This window comes from Octopus bimaculoides, chromosome 2, assembly GCF_046866305.1.
Source record: "Octopus bimaculoides isolate indiv1 chromosome 2, ASM4686630v1, whole genome shotgun sequence".
In the NCBI taxonomy this organism is placed as follows: Eukaryota; Metazoa; Mollusca; class Cephalopoda; order Octopoda; family Octopodidae; genus Octopus; species Octopus bimaculoides.
Genome location: NC_142929.1, coordinates 51672099 through 51697036, shown reverse-complemented (window position 1 = coordinate 51697036; position 24938 = coordinate 51672099). Strand labels below are relative to the sequence as shown.

At 29.7% G+C, this 24938-nt stretch overlaps 1 protein-coding gene across 43 annotated transcripts in view; it reads right to left on the bottom strand.

The window, feature by feature from the left end:
- Positions 1 to 10499: 10499 nt before the first annotated feature.
- LOC106873237 (uncharacterized) overlaps positions 10500 to 24938 on the bottom strand; it is a 229508-nt gene continuing 215069 nt past the window's right edge. For 14 of the 43 annotated variants that reach the window (XM_089345158.1, XM_052977098.2, XM_089345177.1 and 11 more), the window contains 5 exons: positions 23917 to 23970; positions 22884 to 22937; positions 22248 to 22331; positions 17951 to 18047; positions 10769 to 10968 (listed from right to left, as the gene is read on the bottom strand). In XM_089345158.1, coding sequence (XP_089201284.1) covers positions 10955 to 10968; positions 17951 to 18047; positions 22248 to 22331; positions 22884 to 22937; positions 23917 to 23970 — 303 coding nt within the window. In that variant the 3' untranslated portion in view covers positions 10769 to 10954. Of the gene's footprint in view, positions 10969 to 17950; positions 18048 to 22247; positions 22332 to 22883; positions 22938 to 23916; positions 23971 to 24938 lie in introns of all 43 variants that reach the window. The other 29 variants (XM_089345199.1, XM_089345247.1, XM_089345279.1 and 26 more) reach the window with 7 other exon arrangements.

Here is a 24938-nt window from a genome sequence, read left to right as displayed (position 1 = left end):
ACAAAATTTAGATACATACCTACTATAAGGTGAGCATAAATCATAAATCCCAAAAAAGAAGCACACTCTTAAGTTATAGAGCAGTATAGTATATATAGGGTAATCTTCCAGTTTCGGGAGGTAAAAAAAGTAAATAAAATACAAGGGAAATAACTTAACGTCTTACTAGTATTATCCTTACTATTCTGAAATGTATTTTTTTTTTTTTTTAGCTGTTTATAAATAAAATCGGTAATCTTCCACTTTCGAGGGGTTAAATAAATTACAAGGGAAATAACTGAACGACTTACCAGTATTATCCGTACTACTTTTTCTCTAAAACAGCATGCGACGGAATTTTAACAGGCAGAAAAGAATCTAAAACAGCATGCGATGGAATTTTTTTTTTTATAAAACTTCGAAATGTTTTTTTCTTTTTACAAACAGCATGCGACGGAATTTTTTTTTATAAAAGTTTAGGGTTAGGGTTAGGGTTCGGGTTATGGTTCGGGTTAGATGTTGTGTGTGATTTATATATAAACAGTTAACGTCAATCAAATCACGTGATTTATTTATAAACAAAGTAGTACGGATAATACTGGTAAGACGTTCAGTTATTTCCCTTGTAATTTATTTAACCCCTCGAAACTGGAAGATTACCATAAAATCACACACGTGATTGAAGTTAACTGTTTATATATAAATCACACACGAGATTGAATATCATAGTACCGGCTGCACAACATCTTATGGTAATCTTCCAGTATAGGGAAATAACAGTCAAACTAAAGCGTTTGACCCGAGCTCAAAAATAAAAAAAATAAATTAGTGTAATAGGTGTAAAACAACTTGCTGTGAACGAATATGAAGAATGCGCGCTCGCGAACGGGTGGGGTGAGGAGAGTACGGATAATACTAGTAAGACGTTAAGTTATTTCCCTTGTATTCTTATTTACTTTTTTTTACCTCCCGAAACTGGAAGATTACCCTATATAGATAGAGTTAGATAAGGTCGGTCTATGGAATTACCCTGGGTTTCACATCCATAAAGAGCTTAACTTTACAGTGTATCATCAAACCCCGTACCTGTTGGCATATGGCCTCTCTAGCCTTTAAATTTTTGTGGAGTAGCCAAGGTCATAAGCCAACAGGTCTAAAGTCTGATGATATGCTGTAATGCTAAGCACTTTATGAACCTAGGGTAATGCCATAGATCGGCCCTATCTCTCTCACTTCCTCTCTCTATCTCTCTCTATTTAGAAGGTTAATTTTATGGCTGATCAGAGAGTGACCATTGGTTTGCACCCACAAATGGTCACTTTCTGACCAGCCTTAACAATCAACCTTCTAAAACTAGATACTTCTGCTCGAATGTTTTATAGTGTACTTCTTTTTTGGATACATGAAATACTGACGATATATATATATATATATATATATATATATATATATATATATATGTCAGTGTTGATCAACTTATGCAGGCTTCACAACAGTCCTCTTTATCTTCTACCGTACCCAACAATCAACAACACATAAACAAAACACATTATTTGACAATAGTGCATTGCATACTGACAGAGTAACCAAGAGTGGAAGAAGAGTACATTGGCCAGCTAGATACACTCATATGTATTTTTATTAACACAAAGGTATACACACACACACACACAAAAAATGTTTCCTTTTCATAATTCCCAGATAAAAAAAAAAGAACAGCAGAACTTTGTACTTTCTATGAACTTTTCATTGTTGCATGGATATTTTTTCAACAGTTTCAGTATTCAGCACTTATTCTTTTCTTTTTCTTTTTGTACTTGTGTTGGTCTTTTTTCTTTTTATGTAAATTCTCTTTACTGTTTTGTTCTTACATTTCATGGAAAGAACTGGGTGGGGGCTACTTGTAGTGGGGATTCAAAACTGAACCACTAGGTAGCTGGTCAGACATCATGCTCGGTTATTTCTTGAACTAACATCATTTTGTGAGGATGCAGTTTCAAATCAGCATGCAGCATCCTCCTCAAACTTTGGCTAGATATTCCTAATGCTATGCCATGCTCATGAGCAGGACACTTTGGCAATTGCTGAACAGATGCTGTTACTGATGTCACATTTTCTGGAGTTCTAACGGTCCTAGGTCTGCCAGGAGATTTTCAATGTGGATCCAGTTGCATGAAGGTTAGAAATTCAAAGCAAAATCGTTTTCTGGTCTGGTACAGATGCATTTCGACTGAGTGCAAAGTGTCTAGGGAATGCTCACTGCGTCACTAGACTTAGACCCCCCTCTCCCACTATTCCTCATGATGGGGAGAGAGTAATAGTAGGCATAGAGACGATGAGGGTGGTGGTGAAGACAGAGAGAGAGAGAGAGAGAGAGAGAGAAGGAAAAAGAAGAGAGACAAAGATATTTAGGGAGCGTTGATGATGTTTTATTAAAAGTAGTAGTGTTGTTGGAGGCAATGGGAGTAATAATAAAAGAGAGAGAAAGAGGGAAATGATGTACAGCTTTGTTTAACCGATGTCTCTTTGATAGAAATTCCTGTCGTCAACATAGTGAACACTCATTTTTGTTTTATTTTTTGCTTTTTTTAATACACACACATACATATATATATATATATATATATATATATATATACATATATATATACTTTATTTAAAAGCAGCAGAAAAATAACAAAAGGCTGTTACTCTGAGTTTCACACACATATATATAAGATGCACTTTAATTGAAATAAAGTTTCCCCAAAATTAAACGTATCTAATATAATTAATATGAATGTCAGTATGTCACACTTTTTTCAACTTTAAATCCTTTTTACTGGAAGCACAAGGCCTCAAATTTTAGGGGAAGGGATTAAGTCAATTACATTGATCTCAGTACGTAACTGGTATTAATTCTATCAATCCCAAAAGGATGAAAGGCAATGTCGACCTTGGTGGAATTCGAACTCAAAACCTAACAGCAGACAAAATACTACTAGGCATTTTGCCCAGTGTACTAATGATTCTGTCAGCTCACTGCCTTAAAATAATATGATAATATAATATAATAAATGTGAATGTCAGTGTGTCACACTTTTCAACTTAATTCTTAGAGGCTGTAGCCCAACATATCATACCATTTTGGAATCAGGCTGACTCTGTGAGTAAATTAAAAATATTCCGGACCAAATCTGGACCCACAATCCCGAAATTTTGGATTCCCAAGTTTTCATTACTGTGATTGTTTTCAGAGATTTTTTTACATGACTTTTTGTAACAAATTTTTGTGTATGATAACAATTTTTATAATTTAAAGGTCAACTCTGCAAGTAAATTAAAAACATTCCAGGCCGAATCCGGACCTGCAATCCTGAAATTTTGGATTCCTTTCTTTCATTACTGTGATTGTTTTTGATGATTTTTTTTACATGACTTTTTGTAACAAATTTTTGTGTATGATAACAATTTTTATAATTTAAAGGTCAACTCTGCAAGTAAATTAAAAACATTCCAGGCCAAATCCGGACCTGCAATCCTGAAATTTTGGATTCCTTTCTTTCATTTCTGTGATTGTTTTTGATGATTTTTTTTACATGATTTTTAGCAAAGAATATGGATCTGACTCTGGAGGAGGCAATTGCAACAAATTCTCCAAAACAAGCCAGAGATCTGTTTGCAGATCTTCCCATTCGGGGTTAGGCACTTCGTCGCCTTCCTGGCACGTGAAAAGACATCCAAGCGAGATCGTTGCCAGTGCCGCTGGACTGGTTCCTATGCAGGTGGCACATAAAAGCACCCATTACACTCTTGGAGTGGTTGGCGTTAAGAAGGGCATCCAGCTGTAGAAACTCTGCCAAATCAGATTGGAGCCTGGTGTAGCCATCTGGTTCACCAGTCCTCAGTCAAATCGTCCAACCCATGCTAGCATGGAAAGCGGACGTTAAACGATGATGATGATATATATATATGCATACACATACAAACGTATTTGTGTGTGTGTGTGTGTGTATGCAGACTGCAAAATAATTAGCTAATTAACTGAAAAATAAGCTTTGATCAAGTAACACCATCATTATCACCATCACTATAATGTTTAGAGTTTCATACTAGTTAAATAGGTTTTGCAGTTTGACACATTGTTATTCCTCTTGATCATGTGACTCATGCCACATTTCTGAATTTACCGACTTCTTGTCTGCTACACACATTGGCTGGTGCCTATAATATCCAATTTGTCTTCTCAGCTTGTGTCCACAAGCTTAGACTTTCATTTAATGTCTAAGAATTGCTATTATGCAGCTTTGTACTTCATACATCTACTTCTTACACAAAGAGGTAAAAACCTTTTGTTGCTAAAATGTTCCAACACTAATTAAAGTTCACCTAAGCAGTACTGTTACTTTAGCAAGCCACTTAAACAATATCATTTCATAGGTGTTCTGACTGTGATCACATTCAAAAAATAAAAAAAACAAATCACTTATATACATTGTTTGTTTTTCTGCCAGAGACCCAATTGTACTTCTTGTGCACCTAGTACCAACATTGAATATAAAGTACTAAGGTTTTTCTTATACAGTGAACAGGGTTACTTTCCAAATGGAAATATGAGTTAATACTATCTGTTGACGTTATCTTTGGACTATAGGACACATATAAGATGCAATGAAAAGTGGACAGGATTAAAAAAATTCCCAATGACATTTATTGAACTTTGGATTCTAATGAAATATTTTGTTAACTTCTATGTGAATTTTTGTTTTACTTATAACTTGTGCTAATAAAGACAGTAGCATAATGGTTTGAAATTTCTTATCCTGGCATAACCTCAGTTTATTAGTTTTGTTGAAACAAACCTATGGCCAAAAAGATACTATTTAAATATTTTGGGTTTTCCACTTCAAGTGTTATGTTTCAATCTGGTTTGAAGAATAAGCTGCAGATTCTGCCATGTGTTATGGTTCATTGATCAGAGCACAAAACATTTTTTCTCCTCTCTGTTTATTCAGTTTTCACAGTGTCCACATTTGAACAAAGAAATGCTATTTTGTATTTGTATACAAAGGTAAACAAAGACTTTGTTGTGCAATTGTGCAATTTGTATTAGTTACTTAGCTACAATAAACATATTCTGGTATGACTACATTAGCAAAAGTCTAATTGGAAAAACATTTTTTGAAATTTATAATTGAAAGGTCTGTTCATAAAAGGAGCTGTGAAAATGCTGGAAAATATTTCTGCATATCAGGGTTTCCTTAATATATATCAAAATAAATACATTGGTGCAAAGACTATTAACCAATTTTCCACTGATTAATTATTAATAATTTCAAAGATTCCAAACAATTCTGTAATGTATTGAGTTGTTTGAACAAGAATGAAGATTGCAATCAAACTATAGAAGAATTTGAGCTTTTGGCTATAGATGTAGATACATAAGGGGGAGTAAATACACAAACAACATATCTGAAGTAAATACAGTAATTTTTTGCTACATACATGCAGTACTTCTTTGATATTGAAATTCCTTTCAATTTGATTCTTCTCTACATAGTCCAATCTCCTAATCCATCTCATGACAAATTAGCAAATGTTCTCTGACTACTTCATATGTCACAATCATTGAGTGCATGACAGAAATCAATTACAAGACAATATTCTGATAACCTAAAGATTGCTACCACTGTAACCAAGAGCTCAATTTCCTCAACAAAGCCTAGCAAATATTAGTTTTGAGAGATAACAAAATTTCCTTGATTACTTTCTTTACTAGTTTATTTCAACAATTCATTTGTATGACAATGTACAAGCAATTGTCATCTATGAAAACAGAAGATTTCAAGAAACGTCTAACAACCTTAGTGTGCTTAAAAGAAACTTAGACTTTGCTATAATAACATATTTGCATTAAAGTTAGAACTGAAAACAATTTAACATAATACTACATTTTAAGATTTAGCAAATTTTTAAAAGCGCACAAAAATTGAAGAAAATATTTAGATTTATTTGAATAGATGATCTGAGAGAGAAAGAAGAGAATAATATTTACAAAATAATTTAGTCTTTTAATGGGAACTTTTCTATGGAATACAAAAGTCACTCTGTTGATAATGAAGGTAATTTTAAAACAGTTAAAATTTATTTTAATAGTTTTATTTAAAGTGTAGTGTAAAATAAATGTGTATAGTGTGTGTATGAAGACAAAAACAATAAAAATCCATTAAAGATAAAAAATACTGTATACATTTTATTTGAATTAAAATGTTCAAAGCACATTTTAAATGCATTTTACAATATAAAATTTTTGTACTTATACAGTCTATGTTAAAATATTACAAATAAAATTAAGATAAACTAGAAAGATTAATCTGATGTAAAAAATTATCTAAATAATGTAGTTATTTCATGTTAATTCATTTTTCCAAAGTAACTAAAAAATAGATTTAAAATATTTTCTTAATTTATCTAACATTTTACAATGGTAAACAGAATACATATATAATAAATTTCAGAGATACAAATTTTTATCTGAGATAACTTCTCTCAAATACTAAATCAAATTTATTTTCCTTATATAAATCAATAAAAGCATAGAAAATATTAAATAAAAAGTTAGCTAAATAACTTTTAAGTGAAAAAGCTGACAAAAAAGTTTCCTTTAATTTATGAAATGAAATAATTTAGATGACAAAAACCTGCAAAGGAAAATTAAAAAAAAGAATTAACAAAATAAGCTTGGATGATTTTTTTTTTTACCAAGGAAAATAGTATTTCAATATTTAATTTTGAGGGAAGCAATGTTAAAAATACTCATTAATTGAACAAATAAATATTAAAATTTCCTACATTACATATTTATTCATAAATCTAATACCCTTAAGATGAAATTAAGGATAATTTTGGCAAACATTTCCCCCTTTCCTTATTTGCTATTAATTATATATTTAAATATTTGCTAATGAAGGAATATATTACCTGATTTTCCATAAAAATTAGTCTATAGCAGTTTTAGTGCTATCTATCTGTAAATGTTTAAAAGATTTCAAAATTCCAAATGTTTACCAGATAAGCAAAAAAAAAAAAAAAAAAAAAATACTTATATGTAAAAGATTGAATTAAAATAAAAAAAGATTAATTGGTATCATAAATGACCAACAGTAAGAATTTCATTATTTCAATGTTTTGCTCTTCTAAGTTTAAAAAAAAAAGGGAAAAAAGAAAAAAAAACATATATATATGTATGTATATATATATACATATATATATATATATATATATATATATATATATATATATATACATACACACACACATACACATATGTGTGTATATATATATAAATATATACATATATATATACATATGTACACACATATATATACACACATATACATATATACACACACATGCATACTATATATATATATATATATATATATATATATATACACACATATAAATATATATATATATATACACACACACACACACACATATCTATATATATATATATATATATATATATATATATATATATATATATATATATATATATAATATACATACATACATATATACATATATATGTATACTGATATACTTCCGAATTAAGAAACTTGGAGTTCTTAATAACAAACTAACTAATATGTTTATTAACAATGATCATGATGATAATGTTGAAGATGAAGGTGATATTTGTAACAACAATAATAACAATAACAGAACTAAAATTAAAGGCAGCATCAACAGTAATAGCAGAAAAGAAAAACAATCTGTTTAATTACTCGGAGCAAAGAAATATTCAAAAATAATAAATTTTAAATAATTTGCTCTTTTGATCTAAGAGATTAAGTAGATCAGATTTCATGTGTATGTTAATTGTAATTGTATAGCAACTGCTACTTGGGAAATAAATTATTATGCAAATAATAAAATATTTCTAATATCAGTATTGCTATTTTAAACAAATAAAAAAAAAAAACATATAGAAGTCCAAATTTTATCCAAATTCTAATTGAATTAAGAGAGCTCTTCTACATTTTCCAAGAGTGGGGGGTGGTTTACAAAAAGTTTAAACATGAAATATATAACTAAATATTCTAAAAATACAGAAAAGCAAATTAACTAAAAAGAAGGTTTATAGCATTAAACAAAGTCAGTTGCCATATGCACACTATGTTGCTGGATGTAGGAGAAAATTGCATATTACTTTCAGAATTTTTACTTTGATACCGTTACATCAAATCCAGTAATATATACAGTTCGGTAATCCATAGAAAACTATATACATATAAAGAGTGGGAAAATATTGGTTAAACACTGATTTTTTTTTCCAGCATTCATAAGAAATAAAGATTAATTCAGCACCAAATATGATGCCGAAATCCAAAACCTTTGCAATTTACTATTAATTCTAAGTATACCATTAAGTGAAAAAGTGATTTCAGTTTTTAAGGATAAAGTTTTGTTGCACTAAAGATATTAGTAATTTTTCAGAATGCATTTTTATTATTAGACTAAACATTAAGTTTCTATAGATGTATTTATGTATTTGATGAAAAGTACTTACAAGTATGTATTTATATACGTAACTGGAATTTGATGGATATATATATATATATATATATATATATATATATATAATATTAATTGCAATATGTGTATATCCAATTTCTCCTCAGTATATACACACATACATGAATACTGAACTTTTGTGTGTGTGTGTGTGTGTGTGTGTGTGTGTGTGTTCGGGTGCTTATGAATGTGTGTGTATGTTCACCTATATGTGAGTATGTCTATGTGTGTGTATATAGATTTATGTGTCTGTATCTCTGCATCAGTTTGTGGACAAGTAAATATATATACATTTATGTTTGCTTATTGTTAAATGTGTGTAATGTAACATGAGACAACTTTGGATAGGTATAGAACAGTTGTAGCCATGGTTAGCTCCACAGCAGTGTGTGTGTATGTATACATACATACAAATATATTCACACACACACACACGCACACGCGCACACACACACACACACATTCCAAATGAATCGAGAAGAATGCATGATGCACAAAACAAATCCTTTATTGTTTAGTAGTGAGAGTAAAAAAACTCTGCAATGTTAAGTTTTGGTTAAATTATACTGTTCTTAATGGACATTTCCTCACTGATTGTTCTTGTCTAACTCTGATTTAACTTACTTAAAACAAATTAGCTAAAATTTATCTGCTAAACTAAATTTTTATATAGTTTGTATTCTGTAATCTTGAAAATCTGGAGATATTTCTAACATGTGTATTAATTGGTGCTAAAATATCAAATCTATATGTTCTGAATATCTGCTTCAAAGCTACTAACATATTTCTAATGAAATGTTCTGAGAAAATAAATGGATGAGTGGTGGGAATAGTTTTAGACAGTTACTCAAATCTAGATATGTAGGGACACTGAATTAATATGTTGCTGATGCTGTGATTTATAATGAATGATATTCATATTTAGTTGAAATGCTAAACATATACTGAAATTCAAATTATAATCAAGTTCTCATTATAACTATAATTTTTATTTATAAATAAAATTTAATAACTAATATCATTAATATTTTAGTCAAATTTATTATACTTAGAACATTAATAGCAGTGAATAAGAAAATACCAGTAACGACCCAACACTAGTTCAATTGCAAAAACAGTTCAAATAGACATAAGCAGAAAAAATTTTCTGATTCTGTCTTGGTTATATAAATTAATATATTTTTTTTTTAAAGATACAATTTCTTGAATATTTAAATGTATAAACACATATACCCACATTTATCTATCTACATGAATACATATGTGAATATGTAGATGCAATATAAACATATATTTACATATGTACATACACCCATGCATCTTATATGCACACATATAAATACACTTCCAAATAAGAATGCATGTATATACACATATGTAAATACATTTATATGCAGATACACACACACACATGCACATTATATATATATATATATATATATATATATATATATATATATATATATATATATATATATATATATATATATATATATATATATATATATATATGTATATATATGTATATATATATATATATATATATGTATATATATATATATATATATATATATATATATATATATATATATATATATATATATATATATATATAGACACACAATTACAAGATCTTTTGTCCATATAAATGCAAAGTAAAGCACATGGTGAAGCACTGTAGCACTAGAATAAAGACATAAGGCAGCAGGTAAGGGCTTGTCATTTGAATTAATGAGCTGTTTCATTATATAGAAATGAACACAAAGAACATTTTTATGATTTTCCTGCTATCTAACACATATATCTAAAGGAAAGAGGTAAAAGAATGGAAATGAAAAAAAAAAAAAAAGGGAAATGTAACTTTGCTTTTTTTTTTTTTCTGTAAGTAAAGGCTGAAAAGTCTTTTTTTTTGTTTTATGGACTAACTTACAATTCTTGAGAACCAACCAAAACTTACATCAGTATAACCATTATTTATTTATACTACAGTATCCCTGCATTACGAGGTAACAAAAAAATTTACACCATTCTTATGTCTTTAGTGATGTATATATCACTAAACAATCCTTTGTATTTGAACAATTATTTACAATAAGATGCTCATAATTATTTTCTGTAAAATGCTTATTGAAATGACTGATTGATGAACACAGTTAGAAAATGTTCCTTTTTTTTCATGCATGATTTTTTTATATTTAGTTATTTGTTGTTTTTTTATGTTTCTCTCCAATTCACACAGTCAAAATGATGGGATCATACTTGATGCTTGCCTTTTATGCATAGGGCAAGTTCAGAAAATTCTTGTATCCTGGTCTGTCATTACTTGGACAATGACATTTCTGCTTACAGTGTAATTTACTCAGTCTTTTTGTTTCTTTTACTTTCATTATATACAGCTGGGCCATTTAAAATAAGCTTATTCCTGGATCACTGGAAAAAGGAAAAGAAAAGGACAATAATTACTTTAAAAACATTAAATCTTAACACAATATCTGATACTTAAGACCTTTACATTCTGTTTAAGGAATATAGATTTAGATTTAAATGTATAATTAGTAATAATAAATTTACTGTTATTTATCATAGGAGTTAAATATGGGTATCAAACACAAACATCTGTGTGTATACATACTTGTGTGTGTGTCACTTCTCTCTCTACATATATAATTGCAAGTTTTACACTTCTAAATGATTTATTTTAATTTGCATGAATGAAAGCACTTAATGATATGGACAGTATATGAGTGTGTTGGCCAAAAGCATGACTATAAATAACTGTATTTTAATAAAAGCATTTATCTGGGCCATTTGATAAATTTATCTATTGACTAAAGGTTTAGAATATTTAGGAAGAAGAAATATTGATGTAGCATTTACAAATGTAGTTACAACATCCTATAATATAGCAAATTTTATGTTTCAAATAAAAAATTCATAAAAAAAGGAAAAACAAAAAAAGCAGCTGAATTAGACTCAACTGACCAAAGTATATACTGGTTACCTGCAGGGCAACGAACATATAGAATTGAAGAATGGCAACACTTCATGCAATAATTAAGCTCTTGATTATCATTTTTTAACAAAACAAAACAAAAAAAAAATGGATAATATGAAAGGAAGAAAACTGAAAAACAAACAACATGCAAGTAGCTTTTGGAAATTGAAAACAAACACACATACATGGGCACACACACACACACACACAAGCATGCACGCACGCACACACACACACACACAGACAGAGCCTTATATTGTAATGTTATAAAAGGACTTATAAGGCAATATATTATTTAGTGAAGTAGAAAAGTATTTTGAGTGTAATATTTACAATAACACGAGGGGAAACAAATTTCAATATTTCCTTGTGAGGAGAATCTGAGATGTTCATTGGTATGGAAAAATAAATGAGACTTATTTCTTGGGTTGAATGAAATGTAAACTTGATATTTCCAGCCAAAAATATCATTTGTATCTAATAAGAAATATTACATACTATTAAAGCATGGTTTTTATCATTAAAACCTAACTTGTTTTGAAAAAATGTAAAACATTGATATTACCAATATACCACTGGTAGTTGAAAAACAAAATCATACTAACGAAAGCTGATGTAAAAGTTATCAAAAGGCAGCTAGTAATGTTTAAAAATGAAGACAAAATTGTTAAGTCTTTGTAAGGGACAACATAAGTTTTTTTTTGTCTCCATATCATGACCTGGCTCTATGATATTGAAGTGCTGTGGGCAGTTAATAGGAAAAAAAGAATGGTTGGAAAGAAAAAAATAAGATATGTACCAATAGTTTTATCTTCAATATAAAACTGAATAAGGAAGGTAAATCAGCATGTTAAGGGTAAGAAATAAAGATTACTAAACATTACAAACAACTATATTTAATTAGGAAAATAAGATATAAATGACACCAATAATATTTTCATTTTAACAGCTGTTATCTTTTTCATGCTATCATAGTTTGGGCAGGCTTCTAGTACAGTATATTTCATTTAGCTGAATTAGTAGACACCATCATGAAATAAAAGAAGAGACTGGAATGTATTTATTGTAGCATCAGTAATTTTGTAATATGATGGGCACTCACTATCTTATATCAATTCTGTTTTGGAAAAACTAATCTTGGAGAAGGGTTGTTTATATTGAAGCAAGAGAGATAACATATTACCAAGATAAATAAATGAGACAACAGAAAAAGTAGCAAGAGAGTAGGTGCTTTGACCACATGCTGCATTACCTAATGATAAATGTCGACAGGAGTTGGCAATTGGTTATTGTAACACCAGAATAAATAACATGCAGATGGAGTAGGTGATGGAAAGTAGATTTTACCTCTTTAAGGAGGTAGATTATTTAGGAATATTCATAACGATTTTAGGAATACATTAAGTTTAAAATTTTAGTCATACATGAGAAAAAGAGAGAGAGAAGGGAGAGAGAGAAAGAGAGAGAGAGAGAAAGAGAGAAAAAGATGTTTTAAATCCATGGGATTTAATTTAAATAGTGACACAGTATAGACAGAATTTCACATTTGATATTAGAGAAAAAATTTTCAAATTTTCAAATTTTCAAATTTCACTCTTAGTACCTGTTGGGAATGATGCTAATACCACAAGATAAAAAAGTATATCAAACAATGATAGTGGTAAATAAGATTATGAGAAGGACAATAAAATTACAGAGCTAATGTGCAGGTTAACAATGAAGTAAACAGAAGTTAGTTTTAAGTATGAATATGCAAAAAGATTCAATACACTATGTATGTATTTGAAGTCAAGCTTTAAGGAATAACCTGTTTTGCAAAGTTTGAATTATTGCAAAAAGGCAGGAAAATATTAAATTGTAGCAAGTGAGGTGTAAAAGATTTATTAGGAAATTGTTGAATATACAGCTAACAAGACATAACATGGAAATCCTCTCATTAGCAATGAAGACTAAAATCAACATGGTTTCAGCATGTTTAAAGCCTAAAGATGTTAAATTCCATGGTACTATTTCTCTGGTGATGGATGTACAAAGACAAGGACTAAGAACACAAAGGACAACAACATCCAAGTAAACATATGCATGTGACAATCTTTTGATTAGGCACGGAAGAGCTACACTCATCAAGTAATAGTAGAAAAGAAAGGAAGTAGACTTTTGTTTCATAGGGGAAAACACAGGAATTAAAGAGCACTAGATTTCAGTGATGTTTTCAAAACAAAAAGTAGAATGGGAGCAAAGAATGTGGGAACTTATTTGCAACATATAGCTTTTGCATATTTACAAACTTACAAACACAACACACGTACATACATGGCAGGTGTATGTATGTATGTATGTATATTACTTAATATACACACAGTATATATTTTTATGAGCCATTACTAGTTTCATGTGATGAAAAACAACTCAGCATTTTATAACACATCTGATGCCTTCACACAATCCTCAGGCTCTGCCCATATAGCATAACAAGCTAAAACAGCTTATATGTATACATTATTATTCTCATTTAACATCCAACTTCCATGCAAGTATAGGCTGGATAGTCTGACAAGATCTAAATGGTCTGGGAACTGCAGTGTACTCCAATGTCTGTTTTGGCATGGCTTTGGTTGAGTGTCCTTCCTAATGCCAACTCTTTTACAGGGTGTACAAAGTATTTTGTTTGCTGTACCTGCATTAGTGAGATCACCATGCAACTTGCAAGAGCAAGATCTTTGACTGAGTGAGCTACAGTAGAAAGGAAGGTAGCTTTATTTTGGAAATAAGAGGTAAATGACTGAAAGAAGATGCCAGAACAGATCAGGTTTCTTTCCACTCTTCCAGGACCTTAGGCATATCATCATCATCACTTAACGTCCGCTTTCCATGCTATATATATATATATATATATATAATACAAATGATATATGAGCATATGCATGTATACATACATATATGTACATACCTACATCTACATGTATATATAGATGCATATTCGGGTACAGGACGTCAAAAAGGAACGGGAACATAAAGCACAAAAAACGGACTTTTTTTACAGACAACAGAATGAACACATAGGAAAACAGACGAGCCACTTATAGAACTTTTCCTTCATCAGCTGCCTCTATTCTAAACTAGGTGTTTCGATATATGCTGAAGTCAAACAAAACAAGCAGAGTAGAAAGATGGGGTATTTCCAATGCAGCACTCAACTTAGGTTTTTAGTCTGAAGGAAAATTGCAGTTCTTCAGATGTAAAAAAAATATCCAATTTTATTTTTAGCATTATTTATACTTTTTGTTTCCTCTTGATACAAGCAAAACACAGTACTGATTAGTTGCGCAATATAAGAGCACACCCTTGATGCAGGTCTCAAAAAGTGCTGCTCTAATGTTCAAAACTGTAAATATTACACAGCTTTTCACATGAAACTTTTGTGTGAATTGGTGTTGGAAACAGAGTTGGTACAGAAACAAATGGGTGGATGGATGTTCTCTAGTAAAGCATATCTTCATTTGTTGTAGACTCCCATCATCTCTTTCTTAAGTTTTAAAGAAATGAGATCAGCTTTCACCATTCCTTTCCATGCCCTCCTTGATCTTTCTTTCTTGCAGGTTTCTTAAAATTTGGGTCACTTGGCACTTCTTTACTCATTTGTCATCCTCCATACACATCACCTGTTTGTATTAGCTCAGTCTTCTCTTTAACATATTACCTCTGCTGCTTCTTATAACTTGTTTTCTCTCAAATCCATTTGACGGTAACATTACATATCAAACGGAGCCTGCTCACTTCTAGCCTTTACACATCCTCCATGTTCAATGTCCATGTTTCACAACCATCAAATGCCATACTTTGGATACAACATCACACAAACTGCCTGTCAATCAGTGGAGAAGCCCTATATTGCCAACTGAAATAATAGTTCCTGAATTTTTCCACACAGTCATTATTCAAGACATTATGCTTCCAAAACAGCCTCCTCCATTGTTAATCTAATCACCAAGGTAACAAAAGCTATCAACTGTTTCTATGGAGCCCTTCAAGTATTTGAAAGAAAAAAATGCATCATGAGTGCTCTTACTGATAATTAATCCTGTCCATCTTCTACATATGAAATCCTTCTTCTCTGTCAGCCTATCTGTGATCCCAGTACATCTCGTGTCTCTATAGTTATGGCATTCTAAACTACTGACTTTTGAGCATGGCCACTTCATTCATAGCAGTAAAGGCTTGTCTTCTTTCCTGATAACTAAAACTTTTGTTTATGCTAAGATTACTTTAAAACCATTTGATTTGGAAAATTTTATTAATCCTTTCCAACATCTTTGAGATGTTTGATTTGAAAGAAAGAAGTCTGTAATTTGAAAGACTTAAGAGTTTGTTCTTTTTGGAAATATGATGCATTACAATAAGTTTCCAGTTGTGTGGCAAGCAGCTGGAAGAAAATTAAGATGATGAACTGAGAGGGAGATAGATAGATAGATAGATAGATAAATAGATAGATAGATAGATAGATAGAGAGAGAGAGAGAGAGAGAGAGAGAGAGAGAGAGAGAGAGAGAGAGAGAGAGAGTGTGTATGTGTTTTTAAGAGTTTGGCACAGAAAAAAGCTATCATTGTTGCATTGCAGAAGTCAAACAATATTTTGCACTTGGTGGTGGGCTATATATCTATCAGTGACAATAAAAAAGCAGTTGTATGAAAACTGAGAGAGTGGAATTTTAATTGAAAGACATCAGAGTGAATCAGGAACTTACAAAGAACAGGAAAATTATTTTGCTATTCCATCCAAACCATATATGGAAAAAAATTCTTGAAATTGTATCCTTCAACGAATTGAGTATTAACAGACTATATTTTGGGAGCTTATCTCGTGCTTTACAGCACTTTGCATATAATAATTTTCAAATCATCTGTAACTTTTGGGATTCTGCTTTTAAAACCACCATTTGTGATTCCAAAATTTCTTTTCTAAACAGTTAAACTGGTTGTTTCCAAAGTTCTGAGTATGTATTAAACTAATTAAACATTTGATAAAGAGACATGCAATGAGGAATTAAAGAAAATATTGAGAAAATATAAAGCATGCACAGAAAAGAAGCCTTAACATCTATAGGAATTTTCAAGAGAAAATACAGAAAAATACACTTATTAAATGTAAACAACACAATTTAAACTAAGATGGCAAATAAATAATATTAAAGGCTATATACAGCAAATAATATCAAAATTATGATTTTTAAAACAATTAGTTTGAAGAATGTAGAATTTTTTTAAGATACTAATCTAGAGCCAAAATGTTTGAAAGAACTTTTATTTATTTGATATCACTATTTGTGAAGAATAGCAATTACTGGTTCACTGCATTTCTGACAGCAAAAGTGATGAGTGCGCTGACTTTTAGTGATATTTATATCTTTCACTGATATATATTAGTAAAAGATACAAACACATACCAATGCACACTTGTATATACAATGAGCTTCCATATAACTTACATCTATTAAATTCCATTGCCAACTTGAAGCAATGGCTGAAGACACTTGCTCAAAGTACCACTCAGTGGGAAAAACTTAGAACCATGTTATAGAGAGAAAGACAAAATTTACTACTGGAAATTATGATAACATAATTGTACTATATCAATTAATTTCCAGTTTTCTTGATCTATAGAATAATTTCATTCGGGTTACATTCAGCAGAAGCATAATTAAAACTATTTACCCATTTCTATAGTAATAGTGTTGTATTTTACTTACAAATATTTGAGTAAAATTGAAAATTTTAAATTTAATTTGACTAATTATGGTATGATAATTTTAAATTCTTTCTGAAGTGTTATATTGAAGATATCCAGTTAAGATATGCCAAATTATTCTATTTTGGTGGTTAAATATGAAATAAAAACATTCTTTGTGACAATGTAAAAAAAATTTTTGGGAAATTTTTATGCCATAAATTCTTTTCATGTTTTTAAATTAGAGAAGTTTTAAATTTAATATTTGAAAATATTAAGAAACAAAATTACTGGACAACAGAGGTGTGTCAAACTTAACAAAATTGTGTTTGTTACTCCTATTGTTACTAAAATTAGGTTTTATTCTTGACTTCTATCTAACACAAATTATTTTACTCTACTAAAAAATTACTTTTATTTCATATGGTCTGTATCATAACTTTATATTTTTCTGAATTTTTAACAAGATAGTAGCAGAAGAGAAGTTTCCAGAAATTCTTAATGCAAAAAATTCAAACAAATATGCAAAGACAAAAAAGTGAGATAGTAACCCAGAAGAAAACAAAATGAAGAAAAATCAACAATAAGAAACTCAGACAGACAGCTTAAAGAATGCAATACATTATACTTAAGATAGAAGTATTATGAGTTGAATATTGCATAAGACATCGAACCAAATAAAGAAATACACACAAACAGGGCCATTACTAAGTTTCTCCTCATTTATGGAACTAGAAGAAGTCATTTTAGTTGGTTCAGCAGTCATTGATGGATTTAAGCTGGTAAAAACCTGCAGTGAATGAAAAGAAGCACAAGCATATATATGAAAAACTGTAAAAAAAAATGTTTAAACTTTTGTTACTATTAACTCCAGCACATGTCTATAATCATAATACAGTATAATTAAATATAAATATAGAATACGTAGATAATATCAATCATTGTTTATTGCAGTTTTCTGAAGGTCTTTTTAATAACTGGCTAATAGATGGATAAGGTAATGGTTTCTGTTTTGGTTTTTCAGAACCTGGAGTCTTGAAACTTTACTATTATGGAAACATTTTTATTAAGGATAAGTATAAAGTGACAACAGAGTTTTGGATGAATTTTTTTTTGTCTGTAGGCTATATAAAGTTTTTTATTTACTGGATGAGTAGACAATATATGTATATTCATATATACAAATAAGGTAATGTTTATGATATAATAAATGTAATCAAGTTTCATTCTTGTTTGCATATTTTATGCAAACAAGAATGAAACTTGATTATATTTATAACTTGTCTCCTGCTCTTTATTATTATTATCATTATTAGTAGATTCTGATAACTAATTCATAGGGTTTTGATATTAATTATTTGTGAAAAGGTTTGTAAAATAAATTTAACATGATGCAAGAACTAAAAATGATAGTAACAAATACATCAAGCATTTGTAATATACTGTGGATTTAAAAGCTTTTATTGTGGAAATACTTCCTTATTACTCAAAGTATAGAGAATTCTAGTCCAATTAATGGGGCTTTGAGTAATTCTGCATGCTGTCTATACAGATCCTGTTTTTATGTTTCTGAGTGTTTACCACAACATGCAGCAATTCATTCTTCACTTCAGAATTTCTTCTAGTCACTTATTTTTCACAAAATATAAAACTTTTGCAGATACCATTGTAAGTACACTAAATTATCTTGATAGTGTCTTTTCTCTGACCTAAGAAATACAGAAAATTTATTGGCAGTTGTCCTTTTCAGACATATATTTTTCCATGCACATAAAAGATAATAGAGTTGATAATAAAAATAACTTTATTTTTTATGTACACAAAAGACTATGAAGGAAACTAAGTATTGTAATTTAAATGGATATTTTTTCATTCATTGAAGTTTTTTTTTTTTTTTGTTTATATTTCAACTTAAGTTGTCATAACTTTTCATTTCTTTTCTCTTATAAATAGGAAATGTCATGCTCATTTATCATCAAGGTGTTGAGCTAGAAGAATTGTAGGCACAACAGAAAAATGCTAAGCAGCATTTCTTCTGGCTTGGTCAACTTTGCTGTTCATCCTTTTGGGGTTGATAAAATAAAATGCTAGTCAATGTAATTGACTAACCATTGCCCCTTGAAATTGCAGGCTTTGTGCCAAAATTTGAAACCATTATCATCATCACCATCACTACTACTACTACTACTACTACCACCACCACCACCACTACTATTACCTCTGCTGCTACTGCTACTGCTGCTGCTGCTGCTACTTCTACTACTACTACTACTATTTAGGTTATAGCGAGACTTGTGTTATGATCAGCACTCTGGACTTTGATTAAAACAATGAAAATTAACATTGTACCCTGTGGGCAGTAGATTAGCACAACCAGGGTGATGGAGAAAGTGCCATATGGTATTTAGTTATATCTCTTTATGTCCGGAATTCAAATTTTGCCATGGCTGACTGGCTTTCAGCCTTTTAGGATCAGTAAAATAAGTTTGAGTGGGGTTGATCTCATCAGCTATTCCTTTCCACTAAAGTGTGAAGCTTCAAACCTTCATTAGAAATCAATATATCATACATTACTATGTACTAGAATTGATTCAGTTACCAATAACTATTTGAGTTATGAAGAATAGCCTTTTTTGATGAAGAAAGAAATCATCGCTATTATCATCAGTTATATATAAAGAGAAATGACATGTATTGTTCATACTATTTATTTTCAGTTGTGCAGTTGATGTAAAAATTATTAGGCTGTAAAAATATTTGCTCCAGGCTGCAAAAATTATGCCAAACCAGCTATCATGAACGTAAAACTAATATTCATATATTGTTATTAATAAAGTTGACAAACTAAGATTTCAACTATTTTACTCTTTATAATATCTCATTAGCATATCATAGTCTTTACACCAAAAGTCTGTTCATCAGTATTGGATTGAACTTGCTCATCTTCAGTTATAGTAATAATAAACCTGATTTCTTATTGATTGGTATAACATTTATTTATTAATAAAAAATTATCTCAAATATCCATTAAGAAATATGCTTACACAAGATAATAAAATGAAGTACACTTATCTTTAAAAGCAGGTACCAAGAAATTACAAATAAAAGCAATTATATTTTTTTAAATGAAATTTTGGTTTTATGTTACTTCAAACTTACAAAAGTATAATAATAGATCTATATAAAAGTTAATGATAAAGATGCTCGTCATAAGAACTAGATAATTAGTTTTGCTTTTAGGTTTGAGGACACTTGAGCTGAAAATAGCTATGACAGGTCTACTTGAATATTAAATTGCTGCAGCAAAACTCATACTGCAACACTTTATTCAAATAAATTTACAGAGTTATTTATGTTAATATGAAAAATAGACAAACCATTAAAAAAAAAAAAAAATTAAGCATAGTTTGAAAGTTGCATAAGTAAAATTTACATGCCATTTTTTAATATCGGTATACTGTTTCTAATATAAGGACGAATCCTCAGATTTTTAGGGGTGAAATTCATGCTCTTCAATAATACAAGCAATAAATATTAAGAAGTTAATAAAAAATATTCAAGAAGAAAAACTATGAAGTTCCTCTTATAAAATAAATAAATATTTCACATAATACATAAGTATCAGTAGATACTTTTGCCACAGAACTATACATTTAAAAAAAAAATTATATGAAACACTAGGAATTGATCCAATGACCACCACATTTCTTCCTGTTTCAAATTCTGAGAGTATGTAGTTAGATATAAAGTAAGTCAGGAAGCTAAAACCCAAACAGAAATTCCTGAAATCAATGTAATCATATGAAATGGACAATTTTATGAAATTATTAGCAAAGGAAATGAATATACTTTAATAGATGAGTAGTTTTTATTTTCATTTGACTTCTTAACTTTGATAAAAATTGATTCTATGCTGAAAAATCTTGCCAGTCATGACAGCAATAAATGAAACAAATATATCACTGAAACTAATTTTTAGAGTAACGTGCTTAGTGTGCTGGGAATTTAGGTTGAAAAACTTGTGTTTAAATGCAAGATGTATGCATGTGCAAATGATTCAGGTGTTTGTAATGTGATTACAGCAAGAATAGCATTTTGATTATGTATGAGAAGACAGTCATGCTAGTACTTACCTTATGGAGTTTACTAGATTTTATAACAGTAATTTATTTTACATTTAACATCAAGCTGTTAACAATTAATTTTTGTTGAAATTAGTTGTATTAAATTCAAAAGGCACAAGTTTAGTAGCTTGAAAAAGACAAATCTAAATATTTATAAATATTTAAAAACTCCATCTATTTAAACTACTAGATAGACACTTTAAAATAATTACATCTGATTTGTTTTATACACATGTGCACAAATGGCACACAAATTCTTTTATTATAATTGAAATAGTCAATAAGCTTTTAAATATTACATTTACAGATGGAATAGTCTATCATTAAACTGATGTTATGTTAAAAAGGTTATTGTGATGCTTATATGCTAATAAAAATTTATTTAAAATGAATTGAAAAAATAGCAAATTAAATGTTGAAATATATTTATTGTCATCTAGATTGTTTTAGGCTCAGTAAATACAGTTATATTACTGATATTACAAAAGTAAAAATAAAAACAGTTATTTAATTTATTTGATTATGAGATATTAATCCAATATCATATAATTTTTTATAAGAACAAAGAAATAAATCTTTTCTTATATTTCTTTAAATATATCTATAATGATTATAATTAAAAAGTATTATGCGACTTATGAAATGTTTAAGTAAATAATTTTCAGTCTAACAAAATAAGTTTGATGTATATATTTTCTATTTAGAAAATGCTGATGGTAAGCTGAATGTTGAAACTTGAAGGTTCCATTACCAGGGCGTGGCAGACCAGTAGGACCAAATAGACAAGTATGTCTATGCTGGAAGACTATCAACAAACATGCACATGCTGCTACCATCCATGCAAGAAACATGCAAAAACAGTTTACCTGTGCTGGATGATGTGACCCACAACCTGGTAAAGGTAAGCCATCTGGTCCAACAGGACATGGAGCATCTAAGCCAGGAATCCCCTGTAGGATTGATTATTGGTAGGCAGTATAATAAGCAGCCATCACTTAGATACTCCTTATACCATAGCCTGGTTGGAACCCTTATTTCTATAAAACTCTAAATAAACTAATTGCTAATTCTTGAAACATTAGATAAGTTTATCCTAAACTAGCGAGTTAAATTCCATGAAACCATATGGCTTAAATTCACTGAACATATTTTATTTATATATATTTAATCTTTTTAGTTGTTATATTTATTATATCAAACTAAGTATATAGTACCAGCAACCAAGTTATGGTAAATTTTAGAATATAAAAGAGTTAGAATGAAGTGGGTAAAAGGGATGAAAATAAAAACAAAAATAAAACGTTTGTACCACACACAAACATTATAAATCTCAAAGCCTAATAGGTTTTTAGTACAATATTGTAAATTTTAGGGGAAAAAAATTTAAGTTAGCTTTAAAAGTGCATAAGTGCATGATATGTTTAAATGAATGCATTGAGTGTAATTTATGCTTCAAGATAAACCTACTAGTATTAATATTTAATAAAATAGAACCTACTAACCTGGTCTCCTTTTTCTCCTTTTCCACCACGCCTGCCTCTTTTACCTTTTGGTCCCTGAAACAAGAGTTCCACCAAATTGTTAAACTATTTGAAATGGTTAATGCATAAAGGTTTTGATATTAATACAGTTCTCCATATTATCAATCTTTTCTTTATTTCATTATCAATATCAATTGAACAATTTAAAATTCATGTTTCAAATTTAAATGAAATAAGAAGATAATTATTTGATAAAGTTTTTTTCTTTGTATTTTAGTTTTATTCTTCATAATTTTTTAAATTACTCAATTGGTATTTATTAGTGCAAAGCTAGTTTCAACATTATTCACTTTTAATACAATTTTCCATCATGTTTAAGTACTAGTTTGCTTGGAATAAGAGCAATTATTTAATAGCTGTATGCACTTGTTACCATCAAACATGAAGACTGAAATATCCTTTTGTTGTTCAAGCAAGCAAAAATTTCATATCTTGTCTAGAAAGGAATTCAACATACTGGCTGTAGCAAGATTTTGATCAATAGTTTAGCATTTCAATCCTACAACCACAATAACTTTAGGTAAAGTTCAACAAAGATTCAGTATAATTGTAGAGATTTGTTAGCTAACAACATTTTTTTTTACTTAATATTTATGTTTTAAATTGGAGAAAAGATTGACCACAAAATTGCCAATGCTAATAATGAGGCTGGTTATTCCCATGAAATATCCCATCCAGTTACTCTTCAATGACTTTCAAAATAGAACAAGAGGTTTTTTTTTCTCTTCAGTAATACATCTTTATTGTTGAAATTGCTGCCGACATTCTATTACTGATTCTACCAGCATGGAATCCTCTGCATACAACAAAGTATACACTTTTCTCATTTAAACTAAGATCACCATAATTTAAAGTAAATCAAGCATGAGTTAAAACAAAGGTAATAAAGAAAGAGCATACAAAATTGTTATAATATATGCTGTAAGTAACCAAACAATAATTTAAAGTATTCACAATAAATATTAGTTGGTTGAGCATAAAAAAAGTTACTTACACGTGGTCCTGTTGCACCTACATCACCTTTAACTCCTTTAGGTCCAGCGGGTCCCTGAGAGTACAAATTTACAATTTTTTGTAAATTTCAGTGAAAAGATATTGATTTTTTCCAACACAATTTCTTAATTAAAGGACACCACATATTATTGCTCTACTATGCTCACTTACTCTCTTTTTTACTTGTTTCAGTCATTTGACTGCGGCCATGCTGGAGCACCGCCTTTAGTCGAGCAAATCGACCCCAGGACTTATTCTTTGTAAGCCTAGTACTTATTCTATCGGTCTCTTTTGCCGAACCGCTAAGTTACGGGGACGTAAACACACCAGCATCGGTTGTCAAGCGATGTTGGGGGGACAAACATAGACACACACACATATATATATACATATATACGACAGGCTTCTTTCAGTTTCCGTCTACTAAATCCACTCACAAGGCATTGGTCAGCCCGAGGCTATAGTAGAAGACACTTGCCCAAAGTGTCACGCAGTGGGACTGAACCCGGAACCATGTGGTTGGTAAGCAAGCTACTTACCACACAGCCACTCCTGCGCCTATAAATGGAATATTGTAGATTATTTTTGATAAAGGGTAATATTGAATATGAATATAGAAAGTCTATTTTTTTCTTTAAATAGATATAAATTGTGAAATTTTATTGTGTCTGGGGAGAGTCATACTGTCTCAATATCTAACACACTCACTGGTTCAATTCCACTGTGAAATGTTTATTGTATACTTCTAACCAATTGAAAATGAGTGACTGAAATATCATTCATAAATTAATACAAAATATATGTCAAAAAGCAAAATATTTTTGGTTACCTTTGTTGAATCATGAAAGAGAGAACAATACAGAACATGTAAGCAAAAGACAGACTAAAAGCAGCATTTACAACAAATAAGTAAACCAAACTAATTCTAATCTTATATATAAATGGTAATTTCTGTCTGTCTGTTACAATCTTGCTGCCCAAACCAGGAAACCAATCTTCACCAAACTTTGTATACATGTTGAA